Source organism: Alligator mississippiensis, chromosome 3 (assembly GCF_030867095.1).
Source record: "Alligator mississippiensis isolate rAllMis1 chromosome 3, rAllMis1, whole genome shotgun sequence".
Lineage (NCBI taxonomy): Eukaryota > Metazoa > Chordata > Crocodylia > Alligatoridae > Alligator > Alligator mississippiensis.
The window spans coordinates 190,959,405-190,973,256 of NC_081826.1; the positions used below are offsets into that span (position 1 = coordinate 190,959,405).

At 43.6% G+C, this 13,852-nt stretch overlaps 1 protein-coding gene across 3 annotated transcripts in view; it reads left to right on the forward strand.

Moving 5' to 3' along the window:
• The window catches only part of RFX3 (regulatory factor X3), a 283,524-nt gene that overhangs the window by 211,007 nt on the left and 58,665 nt on the right, over positions 1-13,852 (forward strand). For all 3 annotated transcript variants that reach the window (XM_019478106.2, XM_059724759.1, XM_059724760.1), the window contains one exon: positions 578-697. In XM_019478106.2, coding sequence (XP_019333651.1) covers positions 578-697 — 120 coding nt within the window. The remainder of the gene's footprint in view (positions 1-577; positions 698-13,852) is intronic.

A 13,852-nucleotide genomic window follows, 5' to 3' on the forward strand; every position in this document is an offset into this window, starting at 1 on the left:
AGACAATATGAATCATTGATCTGTAGGCAAACTGAAAGAAAGTATTACTAAAATGTTAAAAAAAGTTTGTCTATTGGCTTAGTCTGTTAATGTTATGCTGCACAGGATTGTTACAGCATGCCATTACTTTTTTTCCTTTTACTGAAGTTTTTGATAATTTTGACATATCCATTACAGATTCATAGCAATACAAATATTATTACCTGATATTTTGATGCTCCAAAATCTCTTGGATATGGATAATATGGGTTACTATATCTGCATATAAGTTGACTGAAAACATGCTTATCGGGCTTGGTGCACCTGACTTTCCATTGGAATAAAGCAGGGGGGAGGTAATTGATCTTCTGTAACCACTGGAGTTGCACCAGCGTAAAAAATGAAGAGGAGGGGAACCAGGCCCAATTCCTATATATAATTTCCCAATTTAAATAAATTGTAAAACTTAAATATGAAACATTATCATTATAAAACTTTAAACATTTTAACACTTAAAATAAGGGAAACTCTAGCATGACAGGCAAACCAGTTGTGTTGTGTTATCTTTTGTTTCTCTGGTGTTTTGTTCTTTTACAAGGGGGAACTCCAAATATCATTACTATGGGATTCGTGTCAAGCCAGACTCTCCTCTTAATCGGCTACAAGAGGACATGCAATATATGGCTATGAGACAACAACCCATGCAGCAGAAACAGAGGTACAGTGTGGAAGTAGAACCTATATTAAATAATGTTGTTTTATTGAGTTTCTCGCACTTGGGGTGAATCTACCATTGTCACAATGCATATAAAAGCTCCCATCAGCTTAACTGGGAGTTACTACATCTATATCTACCAGTTAACAAACCTCACTTGTAAGCACAGATGTTTCTACCTTGCACACATGGACAAGGTATCATGTGTTGAACGTAAAATGTATTTTTGTTTAATTTGCATACTGTGAGAATTTACAAATAAAGGTTTACAAAATCCCCAGCTTCCTTATACAAGAGTCCATATGTATGAAATCTAGGAACCAATAAGATTTTGGGTGGCTAATATATTTTTTTAGATAAGCAGTACAGATGGGAGGGATTTAGGCTAGCATTTAGGAACCAAGTACCCTTACTCAGGTCTGAAAAAAAAGAAGCAAACACAGGTTGAGCTAAGTACCAGATAAAACAAAGGCCTGTGTAAAACTGCATATGTGCTAAAAATAGGATAAAAGGGACATTGTAATTTAGGTAACAGATGAGACAAATGCAATACAAAGGATAACCTGATAAGTGAAAGAGCAGGACCATCCAAAAGGGTCATTATCACCTGTGGAATGCAGAGAAATTATTGGAGATCACGTAGATTATAATGAACCATAAAGTCAATGTCTGTGTTGAGTCACTGATTCTTAGTGTCCAGTAAGCTACTGAATTTTTGTTCTCAGGCCCATCTTTTGAAGGGTTTTGGACATTTTCCTGGAGCATGAGGATTGTGAGGTCAGAAAGGGAGTGGTGGTTCTGTGAAAAGTGTTCTACTGGTGATTGTGAGTCTCTGACTTTTATCTTTTCTTTGTGATTATTCATTCTGGTGTGTAGTTTTTGTCTAGGTTCACCCACGTAGTTTCAACAAGGCCATTTGGTGCACTGGATGAAGTATATTACATTTTGGGATAGACATATGTAGGAGCTGTGGATTCTGATGGTTTTTTGTAAGACATATTGATTGCTATGGGAGTAAAGATGAATTGACAGGTTTTGCATTTATTGTTAAGCCAGGGGTGTTTCGCATTTGATACCTGTTGCTCAATGTGGAGTTCACTTCTGAATGATGAGTTGGATGAGCTTAGAATATTATTTTAAAGCAAGGAGTGGGGGTTCTATGAATATTTCTCTTAAGGTTTGCACCTTTTGAGTATAGGTTGTAATTGTCTAATGATCCTTCTCTGGTTTAAATGTGGAAATTTAGGTGACAACAAAGGATGTGCAATCAGTGGAGGTTTTTTCGCATTGTAGTAGGATGCTGCAGGGTATTTGTATGGCTCTTTCAAAGATACTATCTGTTTCTCTTCTGGTGTGTCCTTGAAAGGAAGTTTTCAGGTTGGCAAATATTCTCAGAGCAAATGTGCTGGTATAATTGTGGATTTTGTGGATTTAACCACAGTGGTCTGTGTGTTTTTTGTGTATAGTGTGTTTTTTGTGTATAGTAATTTGTGTATGGGGCCATCCAAGGTATGGACATCTAGAAAGTTGATGCTTATGTAGGAGTATCAAGAGAGAATTTGATTAAAGTGTGGTGGTGGTTGAATCTGTGGGGGAAATCAGTAAGTGAGTCTGATGTTCAGTCCAGATGATAAAAATATCACCTATGTAATGCAGGTATAGTAGAGGTTTGGTGTTACAGTTCTCTAAGAATTCTTCCTCCAACCATGAAGAGAAACCATGTGTGCACATGGGTTGAGGGAAGTGTTGGTTTGTTACCAGATTTGTCCATCATTTTGAGGTGTGCTTATTTATTAGGGATACATTTCTAGGGTCTTTGTAATTCTATCAATGTGCTGCTTGTGTTACTTGTGTTTCTATATGGAGTTGTATCTCTCCGTTCTGCAAGTCGTCACCCCAATGGAGTTATCTTGCAGGACTCAGTTTCAATGGGGCTGGGTTCCTCCAGCCACCCTTTCAGTCACACACTAACGTGACATGCCTGACCCCGCTGGGTTGATCATATACAGGCTGACACCCTCATATGCCAGGAATCAGTTCATTAAGGTAACAATAAAATGCAGTCAGACACAAGCACACAAGTGAACAGAATAGCTCTGAATCAGGCTGGGTATCCAGCTGACACCCTCATGGGCCAGCATTCAGCTCATTAGGGCACGTCTGAGTCAAACTGGGTCAATCAAGCTATACAAACTGATCCCCTTATGTGTCTCAAACTCAGCACGTCCCAATCTTTTGCCCTAACTGTCCTAGTAGTGGTAGCCTCTTGATGAGTGGACCCCACAGTATTTTTGGGCTTCACAGGGATCTTTGGCTTAGGTAATAGAAGCATTGCTGCAGAGCAAGTGGGGAAGGGGAGGTGGAGAAGGAAAAATACACGCAGTTACCACCAGTTTGACTATAAAAGTTACTTATTGCTAAGTATATGGATAATAGCCATGCAAGGAAAAACAAACAAAAACAATTACAATATTACCCTGGTTCAGTTGAGTAATTGGAGGAACCTAGCTCAAGCTTAACTAATAAAATTTAGGTTCAGAAAGCGATGTCTAGAGAGAAAAAGAGAGAGAGAAGGAGAAAGAGAGCGAGAGCTGGGATCTCACCGTTCCAAGGCACTTGGGTATTTTGTTGACAGGCAGAGTTCCTAGCACAATCACTGAAGGTTAAACAGGTGATGGAAAGAGACAATCTGTTTATCCCAGCTTCTCGAGAACAACAGTGGATGGTGTCAGAGAGATTTCTCCCTCTTGAAGCACACTGTTTGCTGCTTTACAGCTTTCTTATACCCTTAGTCCAGCCTCTTCAAAGCATTCTTTTAATTGTGTAAATCAAGAGGGTACCAAGCCATAATTGACAGGGAAAATCCTGTTATATAAACAGTTTCAATGTAAACAAATTACCTTTTTCAGTGACAAGAGGTTATCTGGTTTGGAACATCTTAAGAAACTGATTAACAACCAGGAAAAACATAACGTTTTAAGGAGTAACCAGACACCTAGAAGCCAGCTTGAAGTGGTTATGAATATAGAAGGTATACTGGAAGGGATAGCACATTGTTTCTTCTCAGATGGCCTAGCTATGCTTGCACTGTGAAATCAGCATCAGTGTTTTGTATTTTACCTGTTATAAATAAGGCTTAGCTTAGCATAACTTTCAGATTCTACTATAGTCTTTTAACATGTTTAAGGAGATTGATTACTTGGGGTGTTCGTAAACTTTGTGGGGAGGACTTCCACCAGTCATCCTGGGAAAAGTATGACAGCATTTGTGGTCAGGGCTCCAACGGCCTGGATGTTGTGATGAACCCTTAACCATTGTTCAAATGTTGTCCATACCCCCTCTGACTCAGTCTCTTTCCTCAGCATTCCCTAACCCAGCAACCAAGTTTTAGTCAATCAAGTTTAAATAGGCCTCCTATACTGGGACTGGGGAATGTATGGCCTGAGATGCTTATTACATTTTTCTTTTGCTTAGTTCTGGTTAGATGAGGTGTGTGTGTGGGTGGGGGATAGAAAAAGTCCTTTGTAAGTCCAGCAAGCTGGGTTTCAGGGCTCCCTCAGGAACACAGAGCTGACAGGTTGTTGACAGTGAAGTTGGTGTGGGTGAGGATGATTTGTGCAGTGTTTTGTGGTTCTAAATATTAGTGTAGTTTATGTCCTTGTAGGTATTTCAGGCAGGCAGCTATGTCTTCATTTTATGGAATATTAGTATATAGGCTGGCGACATCTCCAGCTGCAGTTCTGGCCTTATTAGGGAGGTGGTTGTTTTGGATCTTGTTGGGGAAGCCTTTTGAATTGTAGAAAATTTGCTGTTTGAGTGACAAATGGTTTCAGGATGTTTTCATGAATCCTGGTAGTTCTTCAGTGAGGGTGCTGCAGTTGGATATGATGAGTCTGCCAGAGTTATCTTGTTTGTGAATTTTCAGGAGCATATACAATATGCCTGGGGTAGGAGGGTGGGGGATTAGTGAGAGCAGTATTTTTTTATTTTTGAAGCTGGTATGGAAACGATTAGATAATGTTTTCCAGTTCAAGGATGAATACTGATATTGTATCCTTCCCAAATTCTTTATGATAATTAGTCTCATAAAGAGAGAGTTGACTTTAGACTACTTGATGGTTTAGGATGGCTGTAGCGCCACCTTTTTTCTGCTGGTTTAAGTTCTATTTTGTTTTTGGATCTGAGGGGCTGCATGGCTTTTTGCTCTGAAGGAGAGAGGTCATGGTGATCCTGGCTTTTGTTAAGAATTTCACTGTTGTGATGGGAATGTGGTCAAGGGTGTTTTTGTCTTGGTTTTGTAGAAGTAGTCTTTCAGGCAAACTTTGCAGAAGAATTCATCTGATTCTCCACATATTAGTATCTTGTCAGGTTGTTTCTCCAAGCAGAAGTTTATCAGACCATTAGAGAGTACAGATCTTTCAGAACAGGGAGGGTTGCGATAAATTAATAATTTAGGTGCTCTGGGTGCTGTATTGATTTTCTCCTGTGTTGCTGGTATTCTGGCTGTGAGATGGTTCTGGTTGTGATAATTGATTCCAGTTGTTCATCTGATGTTGGATGCCTGTCATCAGGCTTTTTTTTTTTTTGTTAGAAGGTTTGTATGTGCTGCTTGTGACAATATCTCCAGGTTTATATCTTCTAGTTTAGTAGCCTAAGTAAGTTGTGTAAGTTGATCCCTTTTGGAGGAGGTTAGGTGAAAAAGGTTTTCTCAGATTTTTTATGAGATTCTCCAGTATAGTGTTGTTGCATATTTGGAGGTGTGTGTGTTTACTGGAGCAGTAGATGGTAGTGTTTACCAGCAGCAGGCCAGAATGATCCAGCAAGGCAGCACTAGAATTGAGCCACTGCTGCTTTTCTCTGTCTCCCAGGTGGGTTGTAGAATGGGAAAGCTCCTAGCTTTATTGCAGGCAAAGCCCCAGCTCCTTAGGCCAGTTCCAGTGGTTCTTTGGACTGGATCCAGCCCACAGCCCATAGGTTGCTAACCCCCAAGCTAGAGAGTTGCAGATAGTAAGTTATGCATCTTGCACAAGATTAGAAAGATGGTGTCTATATGTGAGAAAGTATGGTGTTTATTAGCAGATTCTGTTCTTGTTTTGTGATCCTTAAAATTTCAAGTCTAATTGAACTAGAATTGAAACAAATTAATTTGGTTTCAGTGTAGTATATACCTTCCTAAAGACAATTATGAGGTTGCAAATGCTAACAGTAAAAGTAAGCTATAATGCAACTCCCCTGAGATTTATTACCTTGACTTGGGGGGAAGTTAATTTTTTCCCAAACTGATGAAATTTGATAGAATTTTAAATTTGAAATATCCTGATGTTCATTTTTACTACTATATTGTAATATAAGCATGGTGCTTACAAAATAATGGGTTAATCTCCAGAATAGAATTAACTTTCCTTTTGGCAGCATCTGGGAAGGAACAGTCAGAAAGTTGGGTTGTACTGGCTAGGACCTGATGCAGTCAGGTTCCTTGGGATCTGCATTGATTAGAAGGTTTCACTTAGTAGCAAGGTTGGTAGGGCTCTTCTGGAATCTATCAACAATTTAAAGCAACTCCATCCTCTGAAAGATCCCAAGACAGACAGGCAGCAGCGTATCTACCTTCACTTGGAGGAAATAACCACAAGTGGTCAAACTGGCAAAAAAAAATGTAGAGATTTGGATATATTTGAAAAAGACTACTTTGGATAGATTGGATATAGCAAAAATTTAAAATAGATATAGTCCTTTGATATAACTGACCTGACACCCCCAAATTAATGTGTGATATTCCTGAAATCAAAGAATCCATGGAACACAGAAAGTTAATGAAGGCATCTTAGAACCACTACAGAACAGGGTCACAAACAGTTATATTGAATGAGTAATCTCGTATGGTGTGCTATCTTTAAACTCAAAGCACTTGATAGATTCATATGAAAATCAGAGTGTAATGTCATGTTTACAGGTAGGACCAAAACAACTAAATAGTTATATTACAGCTTTTAGTGTCTTAGAACCCCATTTTGCTAGGCCTGGGGTGGGCAAAACGGCTGGTCTGGCTGGCATTTGGACTCCATATCTTAGTAGCCCTTGCTCACGTCGCTGCAGCCAATTTCTATGGAGACCCCAGTAATGAAGGCACTGTGACAGCACAGGCCCATGGTTTCCATGGATACCAGCCCCCGCAGCACTGGCAGAGTGTACAGCTGGGCAGGGAACTGCTCTGCGGCCAAAGAACTATTACAGTATAGAGCTACATCTTGCACTGCCCTTGTAAGGGTCTGGAGCTAACTTTGCTGATGTCCTGCTACATTAGGAAGCTCCTGCTGCCTCATGCATGCAATTCCCTAAGATGCCACACTTCCTGGACACTCTGTGTTACCAGAAAGACTTTATGCCATGCAATCAGCCATGAATCTGGGAAATTATTCACCCCACTAAATTCTGCTTTCCAGAAACAAGGGACGTGTTTTATGTGAGGGTGTATGGTATGCCAGAAAATATGGCGAGTCCTTTCTGTTTTTTCATATGTAATAAAGAAACAATTTGCAATTGGTCTAGCCCACACTAACATCATTTCCATTCACCCTCCGTGGATGTTCCAAACACTAATTAACTTAAAGTATTTGTTTCTTGGTGAAATTTGTCTTTATCTATGTTCTGGATGTGATGGTAGAAATAACTTTCTTGACTTCATCTGTCTTCATCTATCTTACCCATACTTTCAAGATTCCTGGTCAGGTGGTATCTGGCTGGTCATGCTATTTAACATATAGTAAGTACAGCCACCTTCATTTGTAGTATTGGGTATTACTTTTACCCATGCCTTTTTAAAACAGTTTAGCTTAAAAAAATTACAGTAAAAAGTATGAAAAGAATGTTTTATTTCTTAGCAAATAGAATATAGTGCACCAAGATCTATTTAAAAATTACAACCAGCATTTTTTTCTGATCTAATATCTAGAACAATATTATAAAATTAGAATGGTACCATAATACTAATTGTCATAACCCAATGAGTTTGGTGCCTCGGCACTATGGAATTTTCTTGACACACGAGAGCCTCTTGCACAGCGAGGGTTTTTGTTGTATAAAGAACCCACATGCAGGAGGGAGTTCCTGCCACTTTTGCAGCTGCCTTTGCAGGATGCATTTTCTCTTTGCAGCACAGAGGTGCACGGTGCAAAGAGTTCCCGCCATTCGGATGCAAATTCGTGCCCCGCAATTGGCTAGTGTTAAATTATTCACACGTGGCGGCCGGTAATTGGCTTGCTGGCTGTTTAAAAATTAGCGCGACTTCCGCCCAAGTCGAAGAACTTTGAGCACGCTGCAGAGTGCCTCTTAGAGAGCCGACTTGCGGCTAGCTGATCGATAGACTGATCACCTATCGATCCTTCTTCCCGTCGCCGAACGCAGTCCCAGACGTACCCTTTTCCCGCCGGCTTGAATTACGGACGAGTTTACTGGCATTGGCCTCACCAGCTGGAGCAACTCACATTGTTGTCCAGACGACCGAACCGTTTCCGTCGCAGCCACCCGCGACGTAAGTAAAGTTTTTTGCAACCATTAAGCTTGTCAGCCTCTCTATTCACCAGCCCGCCCTGACGAACGGGTAGATTCTGAATCACCTCGAGTCGGTTCAGCCCGGCCGAGACATGGCGACGAGGATGGGATCGGGATCACCGCGGCACATGCTGATGGGATCAAAGGGCACGGTGATGGAGAAGAACTTAATTGGGTGCTGCCCCTGGCGCACCGGGAACCGCCACGTAGAGAATGCTAACGATCTATGGGCGCATATCGCTTACCACCAGGCGGTAGAAGGGGAGGAAAGAAGTATTGATGGTTACTTCTCCGTAAAAAGAGAAGAAGCCATGGTGAAAGAGTGGAGAACAAAGCTATCCCTAGGGGAGTTCGGATGCATAATGTGGAGCGACCGGGTTTACTATCGGCCCCCGGAAGAAACATCAACAATATCCCTAGCCAGGGTGAAAGCGCGGAAGGCAGAAAAGCTGACCCCTGCTCAGGAGTTCGCCTAATGCACCTGATATTTAAAGGAGGGGGGGGAACCCACCCCTGTGGACTGGTTCAACTGTCCGGATTTGGTGCCTGAGTTGTGGGGCCATGAGCTCCTCGTTCAGCTGCGGGAGGATTTAGAAACTAAGGGCCGTCACAAGCCGAAGTGGGGTCTAATTAAATGGAAAAAGGGAAAGATGATGAATGTGCTGTTCCGTGCAGTAACGGGCCTATTGAGGGAATACGCAAATCTGGAGGCTCAGATGTATACTGCGGGTAAAGAGTCGCTGGAGCGGACAGCAAAGGGCTCCGGAGCAGCATTTGTTAACAGTGCCGGCCGCATGGTGCTGTTAGCAGAAAATGGCGCCGAAAGAAGCTGGAGCTACCCAGGGAACCCGGAAAGGAGGGGCGGAGTTATGGAAGACCCAGCGGGGATTCCCTTGGTGACTCCACCCCCTGAGGTGACGTCATTCCCTGCAACCACGCCTCTTTACCACAGGGAGGGGGCAATGGGAGGAGGGATGTACCCAATGCTCCCAGACGCAGAATTTAACCCTCTCTCTGCCGCAGCTTACCCGATAGCTGTGACGAAGCATGTTGAGGATGAAGATGGTGCTACACGTACCACCACTATCTCTTGTACACGCACCAGACCAGAGATTCAAGAGCTTTGCAAAGACTCTAAAATAAGGCCGGAAGAAACCTTGGCCATATGGTTAGGAAGACTGATAGTGGAATTTGGATCCGACACTCTGGATAAAGAAGAAGCGAGTGCCCTGACACGACAAGCAGCGTGGAGCGGAGGGCACGCTACTGATTTGAATGTGGTCACGGACAGTGCCCACTGGCCCATCCCACTCCCGGCGCTTGTGGTAGGATAGGTAACCCACAAATTTCACACTTGGCACGAGGGTTGCCCGAAGAAGGCTACAGCAGAACAACTTCTCCTGGCTATAGTTGGAGTGTCGTATCTCTCATGGAGCCCAAGAACAAATCCAATGGGACTAACAGCAGTCCAGCGTAAAGAGAGATGGGCTCGTCGTCACCTATCGGACCCCGGGGCAATTCCAACGCCCTTGGAAGCTATAGATGCCTGCGTGGAGGTGTACGGAGGAGCGAATGCTGTTACACTTCGACTTTTCTTGAACCCAATAGCAGGACAACCAGTGGGAAGTCTTTTAGGCCATCTCCCATGATTGCAGGCATTTATGAAGCAAGGTGAGGAAGCTTCTAATGACACAAGGGATCGACCTTCAGTGTACCTGGCTGCAACATTGAGGCCTAGGCGTCCAGGGTATACCCCTCGACAAGAGTCATGGGGATCACCTCCAAGGACCCCAAAAGAAAGAACCTCAAAGGAAAGAACACTGAAGGAAAGGACTATGTTCGGATTTCTTCTTGCTCACTCCGGACTAACAAAGGCTCAATTGAGACTTTTGGGAGACAAGGCCCAGACCAGTATGGCTGAAGCAATGGGATTTAATTTTGAGGATCCGTCAAAAAACGAGTAATGGCCGTCGGCTCCACCGGCGGCCTTCCTCAACTCATACCTGATCCTACTGATTCTTGACCATATGTTGAACTCACTGTTTACAACCCTACCGATCCGGATGACAAACAACAGGTATCCTTCCTTCTTGACACTGGAGCTCAGACCAATGTGATTACCTCGATGATACCTCATCAAAAGACCACCAAGACGATCAAAGTACAAGGGCTTAATGCTATCACTGTTACAACGAAGGTCAAGTTTTGGGTTCAGGACCACCGATATCCCCTAGAAGCTGTTCTAGGGGGCATCAACATTTTAGGAATCCCGGGGATAAAGACGCTTGACCTCAGGGAACAAGTGCTACAGGCATTACCTGTAATTATCCCAGAGCAGGACTGGCATCGACCAACGCTTTGTGACACTTCCACCTGGCGATATCGGCCAATCCCAACTAAGGATTCTCTGAAACAGTCCCTTACTAACCTTCTGCAGCGACTCGAGCGACGAGGCTGTATTAAGACCGTAACAGCCAGCACCTATCTATCATCAGGTTGGGGAGTGGCAAAACCTGGGAAGCCTAATGAAGCTCGGTTGGTCATGGACTATCGAGAAGTCAATAAAAGATGCCAAGTACTTCAACAACCTAATCCGTCTACTTTGCCACAGTGTATGTTTGAGATGGCACAGTTCCAGCAAAGTCCATGGGTCGGAGTTACATTAGATCTGAAAAATGTTCTTTTCTATCCCAATAACTGACCCGGAGGGAATACTGAATATGTGTATTGATGGCATCATGTACAGGTGGACAGTTTGTCTGCAAGGATATCGTAATGCTCCATCATTAGCCACTGGTGCCATGAATAACACCCTGAAGAATTTTCGAGCCTTGCACTCTCTTCCCCCAGAAAAGGAATTAAAAATTTGGAGTTTTGTTGATGATATTGCCATCATGGGTCGCGATAGCTCTGTAGTTGCCAGTGTAGTAAACCAACTAGTTGCTCACCATCAAAGTGAGGGATGGACCATCAACGAGAAAAAGTCAAGCCTACATCCTGTAGATGACATTACGTTCCTTGGCACTCGATACACTGGTTCCATCCGCCACGGAGTTTCGCATGAGGGTCCTACATCGATCCGCTAAAAACATTCCACCCTGTCACTAAGAGGCATTTTCAACAGCTTTTGGGTCATTTAAATTGGTAACGACATTATATTGGACCTAGTGATCTGGCACTCCTCACTAAATTACAGCAACAGATTCATGACAAATCCCGAAAGTCCACGCCTTGGATGGAAAAGAATCAGCAGAATCTGCTTCGCCTGCTAACCACGGTTAAAGGTACACAACTCCATGCCATCGATATGGGTGAGTTACTGACCGTAACCCTTGGATTCACCACCAATCACGTGTGGGCTGTCGTGCATAACCCCCGTGATGAGTTAGTATACACGGCCCACAAGACGCTTCAAGCGGCGCAACATAGATATGGAGCTATGGGAAAGATTCTCCTAGCCAAACAACTGGTGGAGCCGTTAGCAAGGGGGCATGGGACGTTACGCGCTCCAGGTGCCACATTGTTACCCTTGCTGGACGCGGGAAGAATCGGCCCACATTTTCAAGGGGAATCTAAGACCTGGAATACGCTAGTACTAACCCACCGTTATAATTAGCATTGTTGGAGGTTGGAAGACACGGTACCTGATCCAAGCCCAGAAGATGAGGAAAAGGTTCCTACGCTGTATGGAACTTCTGCCCCAGTGTGGATGGCCTCGGACGGAACCTCCCGACATGAAGGAGCCTATGGGTACTACTGTAAAGCTTGTCATGATAAGGGAATTTTCCAAGCCGACCCAGATGATAATTCGTCCCAAAAATGTGAATTATTAGGATTCCTGAAGGTACTGGAACATTGTTTGATGTATCATAACGATACACTCCCAGTTCCAATCATCGCAATTGATTCGCAGTATATCTACAAAATTCTTACGGGCACAGCTTTTCCCACCGAGAACTTGGATGATTGGCGAGACATCTGGAGGACGTTAACTAGATTTGTACTCCTTCCGTTGATTAGGCACACTAAGTCCCATCGTTCAGATACTGATCCAGTGCATGAGGTAATTGATAAGCTCTTGGAGGATCCACTCCGGACCGACATAGCTTTGCCTGTCACATCTACCATTGATCCTGAAGTAAGTCCATTCCTCGCGTGGCTTCACGAAAATTGGGGCCACCCAGGACCATGGGCTTGTCATCAACGTTGGTGTCGAACCATTACAGAACCGGCCTCATATGGAGCCAGGCGGGATTGGGAAAAGGTAGCTCAGGCCTGTGAAACGTGTGCTAAAGAAAAGTGTCATAAAACCAAGCATCAGATCGGAGCTTTCGATTCTTCACAGTTTCAGGCAGGAAAAGTTTGGCAGGTAGATTTACTGGGACCCCTCCCAGGGTCTAAACCGCCAAATAAAGGACTAGTTGTGGTTGATTTGGGGACCAGACAGTTGCAGGTTATTCCCTTACGGAAAAGCAATGCCAGTGCTGTTATTACTGCCTTGACTGCTGTGTTTGCCACCTGGCAACCCCCTCATGAAATTCAGTCTGATGGAGGACCTCCGTTCAACTCTAATGCTCTGGATAAATTTGCTTGTCTTCATAATGTGGCATGGCATCTTCATCTGCCATACCATCCGCAGTCCAACGGCGTTGTGGAGAGACACATAGGTCTATACAAGGAGCAGCTTCACCTTAGAGGAGGAGGGACGTTTAAAAATCGGACTAAATTTAATCACGATGTCCTTATTTCACTAAACACTACTAAGTCGTTATGGGACGAAGCTAATGTCCAAAAACCCACACCTTGGGAGCCTAAGTTCCAACCTGACGAGTTGGTGTGGATTTCTATACCTCACCCTCATCAGTCTCATCCACAAGTTCACAAAGGGACAGTTCAACGGCCGGGACAATATCCCAATACCTATTCTGTCCAACTGGAAGAGAAGCCTGATTGTCCCCCTATTATCGTTCATCACAACTGGATGACACGCCATTCCGACGTTCGCCCAGTATCCTTACAGTGAAACCAATTATGATTCTTTCTCGTTTTGTTTTGTCTTGTTATTCTGTTTTCTTCACAGGTTTGGCCCCAGCAAAAGCAGTAATCCACAACGACCTGATTCCAGAAAGTGATAGTTGCGAGGGAGGCACTGAGTCGGCAAAGAACCCATCTGCTCAGGACATGTTGTGTTTACTGACATTGTCTGTTTTAGGAGAAGACGGACCGAAGCGGAATGTTCTCCAGTCAGACGATGATCAGCAGTTGTTGTTATGTGTTCAAAGTTATTTGTTTATATATTTATATATATATTGGTTGTGAAGTCTTTGCCAAGTCAGTGAATTCTCTAACAAAGATGCTGTATGATGTGCTCATGTGTCGAAAGTTCCAGTTGTGCCGTCGGCAAGGGGGCATGTCATAACCCAGTGAGTTTGGTGCCTCGGCACTATGGACTTTTCTTGACACACGAGAGCCTCTTGCACAGCGAGGGTTTTTGCTGCATAAAGAACCCACGTGCAGGAGGGAGTTCCCGCCACTTTTGCAGCTGCCTTTGCAGGATGCATTTTCTCTTTGCAGCACGGAGGTGCACAGTGCAAAGAGTTCCCGCCA